The sequence below is a fragment of the Dama dama genome, chromosome 13, assembly GCF_033118175.1.
Source record: "Dama dama isolate Ldn47 chromosome 13, ASM3311817v1, whole genome shotgun sequence".
Lineage (NCBI taxonomy): Eukaryota > Metazoa > Chordata > Mammalia > Artiodactyla > Cervidae > Dama > Dama dama.
The window spans coordinates 66,980,370-66,999,909 of record NC_083693.1 but is presented as its reverse complement, the minus strand read 5'-3'; the positions used below and the strand labels follow the sequence as shown (position 1 = coordinate 66,999,909).

General features: G+C 41.8%; 1 protein-coding gene across 6 annotated transcripts in view; it reads left to right on the top strand.

Annotated features, from left to right (window-relative positions):
• The window catches only part of DICER1 (dicer 1, ribonuclease III), a 75,758-nt gene extending 56,750 nt beyond the window's left edge, over positions 1-19,008 (top strand). For 4 of the 6 annotated variants that reach the window (XM_061159367.1, XM_061159364.1, XM_061159366.1 and 1 more), the window contains 8 exons: positions 254-429; positions 1,417-2,200; positions 4,660-4,815; positions 7,833-8,721; positions 10,443-10,711; positions 13,743-13,905; positions 14,015-14,090; positions 14,432-19,008. In XM_061159367.1, coding sequence (XP_061015350.1) covers positions 254-429; positions 1,417-2,200; positions 4,660-4,815; positions 7,833-8,721; positions 10,443-10,711; positions 13,743-13,905; positions 14,015-14,090; positions 14,432-14,597 — 2,679 coding nt within the window. In that variant the 3' untranslated portion in view covers positions 14,598-19,008. Of the gene's footprint in view, positions 1-253; positions 430-1,416; positions 2,201-4,659; positions 4,816-6,770; positions 6,899-7,832; positions 8,722-10,442; positions 10,712-13,742; positions 13,906-14,014; positions 14,091-14,431 lie in introns of those variants that run through there. The other 2 variants (XR_009695470.1, XM_061159368.1) reach the window with 2 other exon arrangements.
• The last annotated feature ends 532 nt before the right edge of the window (positions 19,009-19,540 follow it).

The window sequence follows — 19,540 nt, the reverse complement described above, 5'->3', positions numbered from 1 at the left end:
TTATGCTTGGTCCACTGGTAGCAATTATATCATGAAATCCTAGGATAAATCCCTTTCTTTAAAGGATAACTCTTTCTTTAAAGAGTTATTTTTTAAAACATTTAAAAAAATAAGATTTGGCTAGTGTTTCTGATTTTTGTCTTTATTCATCAGTGAAATTGATTTTTAAGTTTCATTTTTATTCTCTTGTGTGCTTGCTTTATATTTACCTCTCCACAGTTTACATTTAGCCACATGTTTTGCTCATTCACAGATACTAGTTCCAGAACTCTGTGCTATACATCCAATTCCAGCATCACTGTGGAGAAAAGCCGTTTGTCTCCCCAGCATACTTTACCGCCTTCACTGCCTTCTGACTGCAGAGGAGCTCAGAGCCCAGACAGCCAGCGATGCTGGTGTGGGAGTCAGATCACTTCCTGTGGATTTTAGGTATGCCTGTGCCGTGCGTCAGAAAGAACACGGCTCATGAAATCCCGTTTGCAAAAAGCACTGACTTCAGTTCACATTTTAATTTTATGTAGAATAATTTTTTAAAAGATTGGAAAGAAAATGTGGATATGTATTTAACACCGGCAGTAGATGCATCATTTGACTCCCAAGTGAACATCTGTATATTGAGTCATTGTTTGCTGATGCTCAGAGGGAGAGGAGAGCCTAAGGTCAAAACCAATCGTTCCCTTTTCAGTGGTGGCAGTTCAGGTAAAAATGAAAAGAGTTGTTTGTCCCAGGGCTGACATTTTAAGGCTCTTCCTCTTTTATAAATCAAATACATGTTAAAGTTAGCAGTTGCTTCAGTGTGTTGTCTTCAGTTGTTTTCTTCTCACTAGTCAAGTCTCTGCATTCTAAGGAAATTACTGGTTTAATGACTCAAATTTATTTTGGTTATCCAGTTGGCAAGAGCAAGCTGGTTCAGGAATTGAGGAACTTTGTAATAGTACCAGTCACTTACTACAGCGTCAAACACTGGTTTAAGCACTATAGCTTACGTTAGATGATTTCATCTTTAGGACAGTCCTGTGAGGTAGGAATTATTGGTTCCTCTTCCAGGGATGGTAGCTAAGGTACAGAGACATTGAGTAAATTACTCGAAATTCCCCAGTCACCCTGCTGGCCTAGAGCCCTAGCACGTGCAGTCTGTGGCCCTGGGTCTGCTAGGCTGACCCCAGGCTTCATGAACTCAGCCCCACACAGTGCTGTGGGGTTGGGGATAAACCAGCGCAGAGAGCCATGTCCCACTGCGTGGTTTATGTTGTGAAGAATTCCCAGTAGTGCTGATGTCTGCCTTGGAACGTATTTCTCTTCTAAGGTAGGAATATATTTATACTGATGTTTATTTAACTTTTACTCAGATTGTGCTTACTCTAAGCCTAGCCTCTTTGAGGGTCTGATGAAAAGTTATAAAAAATGTCTTTGCAGATACCCTAACTTAGACTTCGGGTGGAAAAAATCTATCGACAGCAAATCTTTCATCTCAATTGCTAACTCCTCTTCAGCTGAAAATGAGAATTACTGTAAGCATAGCACAATTGTCGTCCCTGAAAATGCTGCACATCAAGGTGCTAATAGAACCTCCTCTCTAGAAAATCATGACCAAATGTCTGTGAACTGCAGAACGTTGTTCAGCGAGTCACCTGGTAAGCTCCAAATTGAAGTTTCAACAGATCTGACAGCAATTAATGGTCTTTCTTACAATAAAAGTCTTGCCAATGGCAGTTACGATTTAGCTAACAGAGACTTTTGCCAAGGAAACCATCTGAATTACTACAAGCAGGAAATACCTGTACAACCAACTACCTCATATCCCATTCAGAATTTATACAATTACGAGAACCAGCCCAAGCCCAGCGATGAATGTACTCTACTGAGTAATAAATACCTTGATGGAAATGCTAACACATCTACCTCAGATGGAAGTCCCGTGACGGCCGCCGTGCCTGGTACTGCAGAGACTGGGGAGGCGCCCCTGGACAGGATGGCTTCTGAGCAGAGCCCTTCTCCTGGCTACTCCTCCAGGACGCTTGGCCCCAACCCTGGGCTCATTCTTCAGGCTTTGACCCTTTCGAACGCTAGCGATGGATTTAACTTGGAGCGGCTCGAGATGCTTGGCGACTCCTTCCTGAAGCACGCCATCACCACGTATCTCTTCTGCACTTACCCCGATGCGCACGAGGGCCGCCTTTCCTACATGAGAAGCAAAAAGGTAAGGAGCCGTCCTTTAACCCTTGCGCAGTTGGAGGTTGGCTCCCAGTGTCCGTGGCCCAGAGGACGAGCAGAGTCCTGCCGCAGGGGCCACCACACCCGACAGGGCGGCGGGGGCTTCTGACGCACGCGCCCGGGAAAAGGGGAGGGTTAGGTGCTCAGGCGTGTCCGACTCTGTGTGAGCCCAGGGACTGTAGCCCGCCAGGCTCCTCTGTCCATGGGATTCTCCAGGCAAGAATACTGGAGCGGGTTGCCATTCCCTTCTCCAGGGGATCTTCCCGACCCAGGGATGGAACCTGGGTCTCCTGCATTGCAGGCAGATTCTTTACCAGCCGAGCCACCAGGAAGCCCTGCGCAGGAGTGACACTAAATGTAGTGTGGAATTAAGATTCGGAGAAGAAGAGTAACAGGGATAAGTATTTAAATGATGATGAGAGAGGGCCTACAAGGTGCTGAGTACCTGCTTGGCACACACACAAAGCTGCCGAGCACTTGGAAGGGAGGACTGTCACTTGTAATCAGGGAAGGCGTTACCTGAAGGACGTGCGTTTATAGTGTGTAAGTGGGGAGCAGATGGCGCAGCGTGTCAGTGCTCGGTGAGTAAACCGAGGCAGCAGTCAAAGGTGTGGAAACACGTGGCCTGGCCTAGGCAGTCCAGCTTTAGAGACCTTGCTCTTGACCATTCACCACCCCCCCGCCCCCCCGCTGTTCTCCATGGCCCTTGGCGCTGCCCTGAGTAGCCCGCAGAGGTCCTCCATCCCTTTTTCTCAGCGAGCCCCTGAGAGGTAGGCGATGACATGGCCCGTCTCGCAGATGAGAAGACGCCGGCCTGGAGAGTTATGTCGGCTCGTGCAGTTCACCTGGCTGGTCTGGGATGGTCAGGAGCATGGCTGAGGCTGAGCCCACGGCCTTCCACTCTTCCCTTCAGCCTCCTTAAGTGAAGAGGGTGCTTGCTGCAGGAGTGACCCCCAGAGCAGCCGGGCTCTGAGGGGCCAGCACTGGGGGAGGCAGGAGTGTTGGAGTCAAAGTGAAGTTCAGGGCTTTTGGACTTCATGGACTCGGCAGTGGAATGTTCAGGTAATTAAGAATATAGGACTTCGATGCAGTCTGGGGGAATCCCCTTTGTAAGAGCGCTAATTGAGAACAAGTGAGATTTCCCCGGGGTGGTTGCAGAGGTTGAGAGTGAGTAGAAAGTAACCGCATCCTCTTAGGTAGGAAAGAAACTATTTTCCATTTTGAAAGTTCTTCCATCCTGCTGCTCAGAAAGCTCTGACTCCTTATGTGCTGTGGAGATCATTGTCACTCGCGCAGTGGGATGCTGAAGGCCCTTTCGGAGTGCCCGCCCCAGCCCTGCCGTGGCCAGGCGGCCTCCCCGGCTATCTTTCCGGGGCCTGCACCCACCTGCTGCTGCTCGCCTCATGTCTCCATGCGAACGCAGCCCGCGCCGCCTTGTGCCTCCCTTGGGCCCTCGCTAAGCTCTTCCTTCCTCTCCATCCTGCGGACCATTTCCACTGACTTTGTAATTTCCAGCCGAGTGCCTGTTGCGCTTCATCCTCTCATTGGCATTTGCGATGCTGTGGTCCCACGGTGTGGAGAGGGAAACCAGAGTCTACTTAGCCATGCGGGTGGCGTGCGAAAGCCCTTCGGCCCAGAGTGAGCCTCGTGGGGGGCTCCCCCCCGAATCCCGCAGGCTTCAGGGACCACTTCTCTGTCTCGCATCCCAACCAGTGCCTCTCCAGCATGGGTGATTGTTCAGGGGTGTTGAGTTATGTGGGGGAAAGGGACTCATGAAGTACTTAAATAAAAAGGAACCCAGCTTTTGGAAAATGAGATTGACAGTTCTAGACCTTGGTGTTCAAGTAAAAACTAGGTAGAGACACAGCGATTTGAATAAATTACGGAGGAGATGAAGGCCTTAGAAAAAACAGACCAGAGGGAAGACAGTAAAGCTGGTTTACTGATGTCAGTAAACATGGAATTTCTCTTGATTACGTCTGCTCGGTTTTAAAATAGTTAAACAAAATAGCTTGAAATGCCATCAAAAACAAAAGAATGATATTTGGGAAAGCATTGAGGTTGAAATCATATTTATAGTTTAGGTTCAAAGAACTTAAAAAATTATTTTAGTTCAGTTCAGTGCTGGTTTTTATTTTATAGCTAGAGTTTATGGTACTTCTGCCTTTTATTCCATTGAGAATATTGGGACATTTTGAACTTGGTGAATTTTGATTATTTTCTATTTTGATAGCTCCAATCAGCAATTTGAATTTTATATCATCAGATTACCTGAGAATTTAATATTTCCTGTCATGGATAGGTAGAAAAACTATGCAGTCTGTATAACTGATGACTAGTTACGGAATATGAAGAATCTTTAGCTAAAAATTACGTTAATGTCTCACATGAGCTTCCACAACAATCGTTTATGGACAAGTGTTGCATAAATGTCTTCTGCTGCAGGTCAGCAACTGTAATCTGTATCGGCTTGGAAAAAAGAAGGGGCTGCCCAGCCGCATGGTGGTGTCCATATTTGACCCCCCTGTGAATTGGCTTCCTCCTGGTTATGTAGTAAATCAAGACAAAAGTAACACAGAGAAATGGGAAAAAGATGAAATGGTAAGTTTCTGGTAACTGGGTGGATTTATTTTTTGGTGAGGGGGCAGAATCTTGTTTTGTTAATTTTTTGTTTCTTTTCCCCAGTGTGTTTATAATAGAGTAGAAATTCAATATAGTAAATTAATTTCTTTTCATTGAATTTAGAACAGTGTTGTAACTGTGATAGAGAACAGTTTCTGTTATCCTCCCTTGCCAAAGGCAGAAGAGTATCTGGTGTTGTGATTCAAAAAAAAAAAAGGGCTTAACTCTGTGACATTTCACTTGAATATTACACATTACGATTTATCATAGATCCTTAGCTCTGTTTAGTGAAATGACTTTTCAGTAGCCTGTAATGTCCAATCTGTCTGTGAAACGATTTCAGTAAAATCTTGCTTTTGCAGCTCAGGGCTTCCTCAGGACTGTTTCTCCTCTTGTGACCTTAAAAAAAATAAAAATACGTAAAGGTTGTAGTTTCCTGGAAATAATTTAAATCTTGCCAACAACTGAAAAGAAGTTTGCGAGCGTGAGCTGCTGCTGTTTCACTTTGTCTCGCCTGGAAGGCCACCAGAGGGCAGCTCGCCGGGCCTGGGAGCCCGGAGCTCTGGGAGCCGGCCGTCCAGTGCGCTTGGCGGCGAGGCCATCTTGCCAGCAGTTTCATTTTTCAGACATTTATTTTGCATTAATGATAAACTGGTTAATTGTTACTTCATCTCTACTTCAGATCAGCAATGAGAATACTGTTTCTTTCACAAGTTATGTTTTCTATATGTATTTTTTTTTTCTCATCTTCTTTCTGATGTGTATGTCCTAGATAATGTTTTTAAGTATTTCCAGGTAGATTTTGTTTTGATTTTTCACCTATTCACTGAGTATATTTTTATACTTGTGCAGTATTTGACTTATTACAGAAATTGGACTTACCTGGCAGAGCATTGAGTATTTTAATGCAAGTTGGGTTAGAAAAATTATATATGTTATTAATTTAGAAATAGAAACTTAGAGGAAAGTGTGTATGATTTTGAGAACTTCAGAGAAAAATCTTGCATGTCTGTGACAAAAATTCCAGAAACAGTTATCCTGCCTTATAAATAGTTTCATAGTATCACTGGTGCTTTAAAAACTTTTTTAAGCATAAAGGTGATATTAGCATGTCCTTTTAGTTAAAAAAAATTTTTTTTTTTAAGATACAACATAAAATTCTTATTTTCCTTAGCATTTCAAATGGCCTGGTACTTTGATTCTTAGATTGCATTAAACTACTGTTTGTGTTTTTATTTAATAATTTCTGCTTCTTGAAATAGACTGTTATATGATATTAGGAAGCTTATGCTTGATCCACTCCTATTCTGCCTGCTTCGCTGCTCAGCAAGTAGGTTTACACGAAAGCTTTGCGTACATATGCCAGAGGTGGGAATAGCCTAGGTGGAAAGTGAACTTGAACTGTGAGAGCGAAGAGTTTCTTGCTAGTGTTTTTTTGTTTTTGTTTATTCTTAAAGAGCTTGACGTGCTCCTGCAAACCACTGAATGAGGTAGAATCCCACTGTTTTGCAGATAAAAAAACCAAAACCCGGAGGCATTAAAGAACTTTGCACAAGATCACACAGCTTATTTGTTGATAAAGCCCCGGCATTTTTTGCACTTTGCCAATTTTTGGTTATGGTAGCATCTTACTCAAGATATATATGGATTTTTTTAAATGAAAATATTATTGTCTCTTTTTTAATCAAAATTCAGCCTTCCTCTCCTCCCCCCTTACTGACTAGATAGTCAAAAACATCTCATGTTACTCTGAGAAAGTATATGGTTTTTATTAGGTAATAGTCCCTAGAGGTGTCCATCATTATAGGTTTTTTTTTGTTTTTTTTTTTGGTGTTCTTCATTATTCTTGAAATCATAAACTTTTTAATCAAAAAATGTAAAGAAAGATAGTTGTAGATAACATGGCTTGGTTCATTGCACTTATTTCTTTTCAGACAAATGCACTGTTTGTATCTCTCTTGAAAAAAATGCTCCACAGAAAGCTTGAAAACCTTTTTGTCATAATACTCTGCAAAGTTGTCACTATCAAAATTGAAGCACACCCTCCTGCCTTTCTCCCCAAGTAAAGTCTTGTTTATTTTCTTTTTTTTTTTTTTCATTGTATAACAGAAATTTGGTGTCTTTCTAGCATTGCAGAAAAGTTCCATGGTTACTGAATCCTGGCCCATTATTAAGATTGTCACTCACAAATAAGCTTTTGCCAGAGAAACTGGAATTAGCAAAGACCTTCTGACAGAAATTGGATTGTTGTGTTTCATGTTAGTCTAAATTGTCTTCTATTTTTGTCAGTTATGCTATAATCTGTTACCCTGAAGGGAAAAGCATAATTTCTCAAATTCATAGCTTAGTTCATAGTGATCACTTTTAGTTTCCAAGCAAGGCAGTTTAGTTTTACATTGTAGCGAATATGCTTTGATTTGAAGTGGCAATAGGGACAAAAACTTCATCCTGGAGCCCCACTGTACATTTTTAATGTTATAAAGAAAATAATTTTATCTATTTATATATTATACTCTTACTGAATTACAGAAGTTCTGCTCTTTCTACACCTGGAATTTAATTTTGTTCATTTGAAAATCTTAAAAAAATTTTTTTAAAACTTTGTCAGCAAAATCGAAGAGCTCTGTGATCGGCACATGAGAGCTTTCATTGTGTATCTTGCCAGAGTTATAATTCTTGGCTGAAGTTTTGCCTTGTGAGCCTTAATTTTAAACTTTATATCCATGTATAAAATCCTTAACTTAAAGCTTCATACTAGATAAAGGTCATTTTATAACTTAGAAAATGAACATTCAAAGAACATATTTTACTTTGTTTATATGATTAAATAACTTATTTTATGTTAATTGAAAACAAATGGCCATGATTTGAAAGTTGCCTTTTAGTATTTGTGGTTGTCATTTGAAATTATCCATAACCCTTGCTTTTATTGAGTCTCAAACCCTTTTAAAAACAGCAGCTATGTCTCCCCTCCTTCCCCATTCCCCCTCTTCCAGACAAAAGACTGCATGTTGGCTAATGGCAAACTGGACGATGACTTTGAGGAGGAGGAAGAGGAGGAGGAGGACCTGATGTGGAGGGCTCCCAAGGAGGACGCTGACGACGAGGACGACTTCCTGGAGTACGATCAGGAACACATCAAGTTCATAGATAACATGCTGATGGGGTCAGGGGCTTTCGTCAAGAAAATCTCGCTTTCTCCTTTTTCAGCCACCGATTCTGCATACGAGTGGAAAATGCCCAAAAAGTCCTCCCTAGGTAGTCTGCCATTCTCATCCGATTTTGAGGATTTCGACTACAGCTCGTGGGATGCGATGTGCTACCTGGATCCGAGCAAAGCTGTTGAAGAGGATGACTTTGTGGTGGGGTTCTGGAATCCATCAGAAGAAAACTGCGGTGTCGACACAGGGAAGCAGTCCATCTCTTACGACCTGCACACGGAGCAGTGCATTGCCGACAAAAGCATAGCCGACTGCGTGGAGGCCCTGCTGGGCTGCTATTTAACCAGCTGTGGCGAGAGGGCCGCTCAGCTTTTCCTCTGTTCTCTGGGGCTGAAGGTGCTCCCGGTAATTAAAAGGACTGATCGGGAAAAGGCCATGTGCCTGACCAGGGAGAATTTCACCAGCCAACAAAAGAACCTTTCAGGGAGCCGTGCAGCCGCCTCTGGAGCCGGCTCCCGAGCCTCTGTGTTGAAAGACTTGGAGTATGGGTGTTTGAAGATCCCCCCGAGGTGTATGTTTGATCACCCCGATGCAGACAGGACACTGCGTCACCTGATCTCGGGTTTTGAAAATTTCGAAAAGAAAATCAACTACAGATTCAAGAACAAGGCTTACCTTCTACAGGCTTTTACACACGCCTCTTACCACTACAATACGATCACGGGTAAGGAGCGCCAGCACAGCTAGCTGCTCTGAAAAGGAGACCTGGTGTTAATTGGATCAACCTGTAAAATAATGTAAAGAGAATAATCTGTGTGTACAGACTTAGAGCTTAATATGCATGGTGTGGGGAGGAAGCGCAGGAAAATGAAAACAGTCCTTTTTTCCCTCATCTTTCTGGGTGCATACACTGTTGCCTAAACTTTGATAGTTGGGAGTAGAGCTGTCTTAGCGACTTGTGTATCTGTCATTTTATATGCAGCATAATTAGATTTGAGCCGTAGTAGTGTGATGTGTTTTTGCCATTTTATCCTTACCCCACTGCCTTTATGGTGTCCGGTCACTGCTGCTTCAGGTTCTTAAATAATTTATTCCCATATCCTGGATGTGTCTCCATGTCTTTTTATTGTTCTTCCTGAACAAAAAGGCCCCTCTCTTAAGGTCTTTTAAAGTCTAAAGAGGAATAGATTAAAAGACACTGTTATCACAGGAAGGTTTCATCGCCCTTGCTGTTTCTCCCGTCACCTTCTGCTTTGCAGTAGGCTCCATGTTTCTTTCTCTCCTTTATTTAATCGACTCCCAGTCCATTTGATCAGAAGGGAGAATAGGCGCTTAAAACCAAAACCAGCTTTAGGTTATGAAACAGCGAGAGTCTGTAGTTTTTTGTTTTTTTTTTTCCCCCTATGTCAGTGTCATAAGCACTTGAATTCAGAAAACCAAAGCTGAGTATAACGTTTGTATAAGAAAAACAATGTAGGTTATGATGATCAGAAGAATGTAAAACCAAAAGTGAAAAATTATCTGGCTCTGGCCTAGAAACACTGGTGAAACTAAAACCTGTTTTTCTTTGTGGAGAAGAAATGAGGCCTGGTTTTCTACCGCACTCTACTGGAAGGAGCCCTGGGTTCTATTCTGTCTCAGCCCTTGCTTCTGAGCTCGTTGGGCATGAGGGGGCCGCTCACTTAATCTGTTCCCACCTCGATTTCCGCAGTTGAACGGCTCCTTTTCAATCAGCGTGAGAAAGCAGAGGTGTTGCTTAGTGTCGATCAGGTCTCACACTTTGACATTGATCATTTTTGCTTAAGGTCTCTGCTTGCCTCCCCTACTCCCCTTCTTGGTTTGTGTCAGATTCACCATTTTTCATTCAAGTTGAGAAGAAGGTCTTCTTGTACTAAGTGTCATCTTATGTAACAGATGTAACCCAGGAGTGGTGAGGTGTGTATCACTCCCACACTTTCCAGAGTGTGAGTGGACAGTGCCCAGTGGTGGTAGCGGAAGCCTGGCGGTGGCAGGGGGGGAACGTGTGTAGGGTCTGACGTTGCTAGATGCCGATCGTGATGGAGGCTTTAGAATGATGCCCCAGCACCTGCCTGGCCAGCAGAGAGCCAAAGGAAAAGGGCCCAGTGAAATGATGTCACTTGGGAAATGCCTTTTTCTTAACGAGCGTTAGTCTTTTGGCAACCTAAGGATTTTATGACCGCAATTTATATATCAGAAATGTGCTTAATTTTCCATTAGAATTGAATTTCCAGAAGCTTCAGTAGGATGTCATTCAGTAATTCTGTCATTGAAGAATATATGTGAAAATGAACCCTCCTTCCGCCCCTGCAATAAAGGTCTTTTCAGTGGGTCTTGGGGGAATCCATCCTTTAACCGAGTTATGATTTGGAAATCGTGTTGGTGGTTTTGCCGGCGCTCAGGGCTTCCCTTTGAATCTTCCTTCAGATTGTTACCAGCGCTTAGAATTCCTGGGAGATGCAATTTTGGACTACCTCATAACCAAGCACCTTTATGAAGACCCACGGCAGCACTCCCCAGGGGTCCTGACTGACCTGCGCTCTGCTCTGGTCAACAACACCATCTTCGCATCGTTGGCTGTGAAGTATGACTACCACAAGTACTTTAAGGCTGTTTCTCCCGAGCTCTTCCATGTCATTGACGATTTCGTGCAGTTTCAGCTCGAGAAGAACGAAATGCAAGGAATGGATTCTGAGGTTAGTGCCGTTTTAAGATACGTTGAATTCGGTGTTTAAAATAAGCTTTCCGACTAGGCTTCTCAACACAGCCATCCAGAGAGCCGGCTGAAGGCCAGGGTTGTGGTCCTCAGCTCGCTCTGCGTTCTCCAGGAAACCTACATGGGTCATAGTCTTCAGGCAACCCTTTTAAACTTGGCCATGGGTACTGTGGCCATTCTGGTGAGGAGAGGGAGCCAGGGGCTTCCAGCAACTTCATCCCCAGTCCTTGATGTGGGCTTCCAGTATTCAGGCTCGCCAGAGAGGTGCCGCCCCCCTTCCCCGGTCCCCAAAAAAGCTTCAACCTTAGTGAGAGCTCGGCAGGGTGGATTCTGTCCTTTCTCTCTGTTTAAAATAGGTCAGAAATGTTTGCTCTATCTCAGGTAAGCATCACTAACGTACATCCTGCTTCACTTGAAATGGGGAAATCTCATTTAAAAAGCAAACTTCTAAAATTTTAAGGACTGGAATTTGAGAAACGTCTACTGTAGGTTCAGCCAAAGGTCCTTTGGTGATGGAGCTAATTCTCGTGTGTGTGTGTGTGTGTGTGTGTGTGTGTGTGTGTGTGTGTGACCTGTTTTGAAGTTTCGTAGGAAAGGATTTTGCTGAGATCTTTCTGGCCTCTGATTCTTCGCTAACATCCATCCACATACTCGGGTACCCAGGAGAGCGCTCTCATTTCTTCTTCTCATTCTGACTCCTTTGTTCTTTGCATAGATTTCTTACGAGAAGTCGGGGAATCCATTCATAACTCTGGTAGCCGCTGTAATTGTTCTTTCTTGACGTGTACCTCCCTGCTGTTAGTTCCACAGACTTTGTTGAGGAGTGCACTTCCTTGGCGTCCGTGAGAGCAGTGGGGAGCCTGGGTTTGGAGGTGGAGCCTCAGGGCGAAGGGTCAGGCGGTGAATCGGGCGGTGGGTGTGCTGAGGGAGGCTCACGGCTGGTACCCTTCGTCCCCTCTTCCTCCTGGCACACTCTTCCGAGATGAGTGGTCTGAGGTGGCGCACAGCCAGCAGTGAGCCCAGGAGCCACGGCCATCTCAGGTGTATTCAGTATTGCTCCCAGTCTCCTCCTGTAGAAATACTTAAGCTGAGAAGCTGAGGAATTAGCTAAAACTAAAGTTATCTTTTGGACTTCCCTGGTGATTCAGTGGTTAAGACTCTGAGCTTCCAATGAAAGGGACACAGGTTCGATTCCCTGCTTGGAGAACTAAGATCCCTGGCCAAAAAAATATAGTTACCTTTTGATGACAGTTAGACATACTGGCTTTGCTAGTTTTTGTTCATTTTTTTCCTGCCCTTTGTTTATATAAATATATGTATGGAGGTTATGAAAAAGTGATGGGGAATGTCATGGTCTGGCTTCTCTAACTTACTGTTTGATCTTAAGAAAGTCTCTTCACCTTTCTGGGCCTTAGTTTACTCATTTGTAAAAGAAGAGAATTAAACTTGGTGAAAAAAAGAAAGTAAGGTCATTCAGTCATGTCCGACTCTTTGCGACCCCATGGACTGTAGCCTACCAGGCTCCTTCGTCCATGGGATTTTCCAGGCAAGAGTACTGGAGTGGGTTGCCATTTCCTTCTCCAGGGATCTTCCTGACCCAGAGATTGAACCTGGGTCTCCCACATTGCAGGCAGATGCTTTACCGTCTGAGCCACAAGTAGATGCTGGTAAACTTGGTAAGTTTTAAAATTCCCATCCACAACAATAAGTTATTTTGTTTTTCCAGTAGTCGGCATTATAAATACACTGTATAGAATTTTGTGTGGCTAAGCAGTCCGTTTAAAAATGGCTCTCCCCCCTTCTTTTTATTTCTCTTTCACAAGTAATTTGTTTTTTATAACATAACCAAAATTATCATTTTGTGATGTTTTGTTGCTAATGTATATAAACATAAACTTATATAACATACAAAATGAAATTCTATCACTCATACCGTATTCTTTTTACTTAATATACTATGGGTGACTTTCCCCAATCATTGTTAACTGGGATTATGACTTTCAGTAGGCTACATGCTACTGAATATATGGCTGCAATGTAATGTGTTCAAACAGCTCCTTTGTGGCTGGATGGTTAACGTATTTTTAGTTAGGGTTTTAATAAGCATGTATGTGATAAATATACTTAAATATCCAGCTACCTGCTTAAGATGAATTCCTGGAGATGGAATTGCCACATCAAAGAATCAGGAACTTTTAAAAGACATTTGATACATATGTAAATTTTTACTCTATTAATCTGAATACCTGCTATGTGTCAGGTTCTCTGTCATAGTGAACATTTATTAAGTGGTTTATTAAAAGGGGAGCTGGGAGGAAAATATCCTCCAAATAGAATTTCCCTGTCAACAAGTGGCGATTTACCCTCCCCGCAGCAGTGTGCGCCCTTACTCACATTGCAGGGATGAGGATTCTGCCAGCTCCTAGCTGAACTACCAGCTGGTAGAGCTGTTTCAGCGTGCAGTTTTGTGATTGTGCGTGAATTTGAAATTTTTTTTCATAAATTTATTGACTATTACAGTCTGTGTTAGGGTTGTCTTTGGTTTTATTTGAAAGCAATCTTTTTTCCCATGTTGAATACAGAATACTAAATAGAGAAGGGCTTTTTTTTTCTTAAGTGAAAAACTTTTTTTTAAGATAAGATAATGTTTGGACTCATTGGGAAAGACCCTGATGCTGGGAAAAATTGAAGGCAAAAGGAGAAGGGGCAGCAGGGAACGAGATGGTTAGATAGTGTCGTGGACACAATAGACATGAATTTGAGGAAACTCTGGGAGACAGTGGAGAACAGAGGAGCCTGACGTGCTATAGGCCCTGGGGTCTCAGAGTCGGACACAGCAGCAACTTTTATGAAGAACCTATTACTGTGTAGTTGGCCTGTCATAAATATTTGATGTTGTTACCCTTGTTAAAGAGATAGTAGGAGTCAACATCCAGGAAAAGAAAAATATCTCTGGAGACTGCCTTTCGTAGAGGCTTTTTGCTTACGAGTTTCTTTTCTCACTATAATAGCTTAGGAGATCCGAGGAGGATGAAGAGAAAGAAGAGGATATTGAAGTTCCAAAGGCCATGGGGGATATTTTCGAGTCACTTGCTGGTGCCATCTACATGGACAGCGGGATGTCGCTGGAGATGGTCTGGCAGGTGTACTATCCCATGATGCGGCCACTGATTGGTACGGTTGGCTCCCCTTCGAAAGAAGCAGAATCACAATGAAAAGCAACTTAAACCAAAATTTAAAAAAAAAGGATATTAAGCACATTATTCTTTCATTTTGATTACAGAAAAATTTTCTGCAAATGTGCCCCGTTCCCCTGTGCGAGAACTGCTTGAAATGGAACCAGAAACTGCCAAATTCAGGTAAGCAAAAGTGTGCGTGGAGGAGCGTTAACTTGCTGAAAAACGGGGGAGAGTCCTCAGAGATGCCATAAACTCACAGTTTTGAAGAAATCCTCACCTTGGGATATGCTGTCCCGCAGTTGCCATTTGCAGCCTGATTGACTGGCTTTGTGCTCCTGGGAAGTGAGAAGAAAGTGGCCGCAGCATCTGTCGGCAGTGGGCGGCTGTCAGAACGCACGTTTCCTCTGCGCGGTGTCAGCTCGTACAGGGGACTCTCAGCCTGAGAGTACATACTCGTTGCTGATTGACAATAATAATAAATACTTCTGACTTCTGATTCAAGCTGCTTGGCTTCTTTGCAGCCCAGCTGAGAGAACCTACGACGGCAAGGTCAGAGTCACCGTGGAAGTGGTCGGAAAGGGGAAATTCAAAGGTGTTGGCCGAAGTTACAGGATTGCCAAGTCTGCAGCAGCAAGAAGAGCCCTACGAAGCCTCAAAGCTAATCAACCTCAGGTTCCCAACAGCTGAAAACCCCTTTTTAAAATTAAAAAAAAAAAAAAAAAAAAGCAGAATTAAGGTGGAAAATATTTAAGTTGAAAAGGATGATTTAAAACTGATAGTGAGTGGAATGAGTTGAAGGCAGAACGTAAAGTTTGCTTGATAACAAGATAGATTACAGAATAAAACATTTAACCTATGTATAAAAATTTTGGAACTAACCGTAGTTTTAGTTTTTTGCGCAAACACAATCTTTCTTGTCTTCTTTCCTCACTTCTGCTTTGTTTAAATCACAAGAGTGCTTTACCGATGACATTTTCGTAAGTGTTCAAAGTGATTCTTGACAGTTTTGTCTTGTTTCATTTTAGTTTAATTTCTGTCGGTTTTGCTTAGAGTTAGGAGGCCAAGGAGCTTAAACCTGGAACAGCACACCTGCCCCCCGCCACGGGTTCTGTTGAGAGCTCTGGGCACCTGTCAGCATGCGTGGCAGAGCCCGCCCTGCGGCGTCGATAAGCCGCGTGGAGGGATGCGGTTTGAGAGAGGAGTGTGCCAATGTTGTCTCTCCTTTCCACGTTGTATCGTGTAAGATGATGCTTCCCAGTCGCTGTTGCACTTACCAGTAAGGGACAGATTGTTGCTCAGCACTGGCCGGCATGTTGGCAGATCACATCCTAGTTTTCTCATGCCATGTTGTCTTGCATAAAAGAGGTTCTTGCCTTAAAAGTAAAATCCTCGTGGATATCCTTTCACTTCCGATCTTTCTGGAACAAACCGTTTCACATTCCCTTCATTCTGTTTATTAGGCATTAGACCTTGAGACAGCGTGATACTTAACGACTCACTAGTATAGCTGTAACCTAACTAATGACAGGATTCTGTGAGAATTTCTGTTAGGTGTACTGAAGACATTTTCAAAACCAGAATATGTAACCTATGGATTTTTTAAAAGATACATCATAAAGAATCATCTTTGGCTAAATACCCCACTTTTACTAGAAACCTCCGGCTAGGTAGTTCCACGGATGGAAATTGTTTGTGGCAAATAAACCTTGCCCTGTAGGCTGTTGCTCTAACAAAATAAACTTTATACATATCACACCTAAAATATGCTGCAGATCTGATAATGGATTGGTTACTTACTTAAAGAAGCAGAACAGAGCACCTTACCCTTAGGCTTCTCACGTACATTTCTTACTGTGCTTTTCACAGTGTTGCATGCATACTTCACCTACCAAAGCTGTGCTGTTAATGCCATGAAAGTTTAACGTTTGCGATAAACTGCCGTAATTTTGATATGTCTGTGATTTAGGCCATTAATTTAGGTAAACTAGCTCATTGTTTCCATCTTTGGAAAAGGAAGAAAAAAAGACACTTTTAGGCATTTGCCTAAGTTTCTTTAATTAGACTTGTAGGCACTCTTCACTTAAATACCTCAGTTCTTTTCTTTTGCATGCATTTTTTCCCCTCCCCATTTGGTGCTATGTTTATGTATTATGCTTGAAATTTTAATTTTTTTTTTTTTTTTTTTGCACTGTAACTATAATACCTCTTAATTTACCTTTTTAAAAGCTGTGGGTCAGTCTTGCACTCCCACCAACGTACCAGTAGAGTTTTGCTGCAATTGCCCCTTAATTATGCTTGAAATTCAAGAAAGCTGAGCAGAGGTGTCTCGTAATTTCCAGCACATCATTCTGAACGTGACGCCTCATATAATGCTGCATTGATATTTTGAATTGCAGTCGAATACTGTACTTCTCGCTTTATCTGCGCCACCCACCCCCAGAAAAACACCTCTGCATGCGTGCACCCAGAAACCTGTCCACTGCGCTTTCTAAGGAGACCCGAGTGAAGGGAGCATTCAGCTTTTCCCACGTGATTTGTCGTCTCCAACCTTAAACTTCCACTGAGATCTCAGTTACTAAAGAAGCTTTAGAGCAAATTTATTTGGGTGGACATGTTTTTTAAAAAATTTAGTTCTGATTTGGAGCCTTCGATTTCTATTTGATTTTTTTTAAAGACACCTCCATGTAAGATCTCCTGACAATGTAAAACCAAGCGCTTCTTGAATTACATAACTGTAAATGTGTACACTTAAACAAGGCTGGATATGAATTTTCCTTGTGAGGGTGATTCATGATAAAGCTGTATCACAAATCTCTTGATAATTATAAACTACCTGCTGCCAGGAGCTAAGGGCCTTGCATTGTGTCTAATGCACTAATCCCAGTGTCGAGGCATCCTCTGGCCTCCTGGCACCAAAATCAGATTGTTTCACAGTTACAATCCCCGTTGGGAGAAAAATGCCTCAATATATTTTGTAACCTTAAGAAGAGTATTTTTTGTTAATACTAAAAAGTTCAGACTTGGATAAGATTAGGTCACACCGTCTCAGGGGTTCAAATTTCCTGCTACCATTCAAAATATTTTATCAACAGCAGACTTTAGCTATTGCTTTTTTTTTTTTTCTTTCTCCCTTTGGTTGGAGGACAGTAGCTGATTTTAGTTTGTGACTCACGCTTTGAAGCAATCTCTGATCCCCTGGTTCCTAAGTTGAAAACTCAAAACTCTGATGTAGATATACGAAATGGTTATGAATGCTTTTGTGCTGCTGATTTTTTAATGCTGTAAACTTCCCCCCAGTTGAGCTTACTGAAATGTTTTGCATCCATTTAATTAAGGGACAAAAAAAAAAAAATTGCTCTCTGTCGCCCCACTTACCACCTTATCTGTCATCCTTTTGTTCCTGTGATTGCCATGTGAGACCCGGTGTGATCTGGAAGCCCCGCTGGTGGGCGGTGTGGTTGTATGGCCAGCACACGCGGGAAGGACTGGGCAGGCACGTTTTGAAAAGCAACTGCAGAAATTCCTTACGATGATTGTGTGGAGGTTAGTTGGCATGAACCTTCATTGTAAATGTTTTTTGATTTTTTTTTTTTAAATAATCCTTTCAGCAGTCCTGACTATGCTGCGTTTTGTAATGGCTTTCCCCTCTCTGTTCTGTTCGTGTAGCACAGATAAGCACTGCACTTGGTACCACGCTTTACCTCATGTCAAGGAAAATATGCTTAACCGAGAGGAGAACATGTGGTTTGGCCTCGCTGCTGTTTTGATATACCGAATTTGAAAAAAAGATAATTATAATGCCTGCAATGTGTCATATACTTGCACAACTTAAATAGGTCATTTTTGTCTGTGGCATTTTTACTGTTTGTGAAAGTATGACAAAGATTTGTTAACTGAACTCTTAATTATGTTTTAAAGATGTTTGTTAACTTTTTCTTTTCTCTTTTACGTTATGTGAAATGATTAAATTTAGAACAACCTCTAACACTCCTGTAATTATCTTTTAAAATGCTGATATTTTTCCTCTCTTAATAATAGCTTGCCCTCAGAAAGATTCAAACTACCCTGCCTAAATAGCAAGAGACTGGAGGCTACTCTGGTTCTGTTGGTTCAGTTCATAAGTATAATTATTCACACAGCAGTTGGCTCTTTTGAGTCATCACCTGACATCGGCCGGTGACTGCAGAGTGCAGAGACTAATCGAGATGCAGACCCACCACAGTTCAGTCTTCAGGCCCCGTTGATTTAAAACTTTCTATCTTGCTCTGTTAGGGTATCTAATCCTTTTACACAACATTTAAGCCACCAAACTGAGACCTTGATATCTTCATTTCAACTGCATCTGAAGTTCTGTTAGCACGTGAACCAATTTGTGTTCACTGCGGAACTGAAACTCATGTCTTGTTTATTACCTATATGGTTATTTTAATTACATTTAAATAGGTATATTTTTTCAACCACTGATTGCTTTTCAGGAACTTAATTATTTCCAAATAAATTTCTTTATTTTATATTGTACATGAGAAGTTTTTAAGATATGTTTAAGACCAAGAATATTGAAATGATTTTAAAAGTTGTTGGAATTTGCCAGTAGCAATACTTAGGGAATTTGCATTGAGACTATTGTATTTTCCACTAGAGGTGAAAATGATGTTTTGAAACTTAACTTGTAAATATATTTTAATCATTGTGTTTTTGTTTTTTTCCCCCTCTAGTCCATTTTTATTTGGACATCACCCACCATTTAAATTTTCTAGATGCACTCAGAATTCACTGCAGCAGCAGGTTACGTAGCAAAAATGCAAAGGTGAACAGGAAGTGAAGTTTCTGGCTTTTCTGCTGTAAATAGAACGAAAGAAAAATGACTAAAATCAAGTAAGACTAACACATATAATTTGATTGACAATAAAATACTTACCATCACATGCTGCAGCTGTTTTTAAGGAACATGATGTGATTCATTCATACAGGAATCATGCTGCAGAAATTTGCAGTCTGCACCTTAAGGGTCACGATTACCTTTAGTCGTTTTTTGTTTTTGTTTTTTTTTGTAATAATTGTAGCCAAGTAAATCTCCAATAAAGTTATGGTCTGTTCACTTGGTGTGCTTTTGACTTTTTATTTTCTTGTTTTGATTCATTCTGAGTGGATGTAGCACTTAGATAGTTGTAGCAGAAATTATCTTTAAAATGTTTTGATTCCATGGTCACCTGAAAATGTATCCTTTAAAAGGACAAAATGTAATTTACCAGGTTCTACTTCATGCGCTGGTAGAGTTATCGACTCACACTTGCCTCGTTCTTTTCAGACTTAAATAATGCCAGTGTGATTTTCTGAAATCCTGCCACATTGACTGATGGGTTCCAGGTCCTGGATTATTTATGACACGTTTGACACATTCCTTAAGTAAATTTAGTTATTCTGAAGTAAAGTGAACAGAGTGTTCAAGCTTCTAGATTTTTAGGAGACACTTTCAGTATATTATTGGTTAAGAAAGAATTCTGCTATTTCAGGCTTTGACCTAACCTTTTCGTAACTCAGTAAACCAAGCTCTAAAAGGAATGACTTGGCTGGAGGAACAAGATGACAAGTAGAAGTTTCTTAAAATGAGAAAAAAAAATCCATTTTCT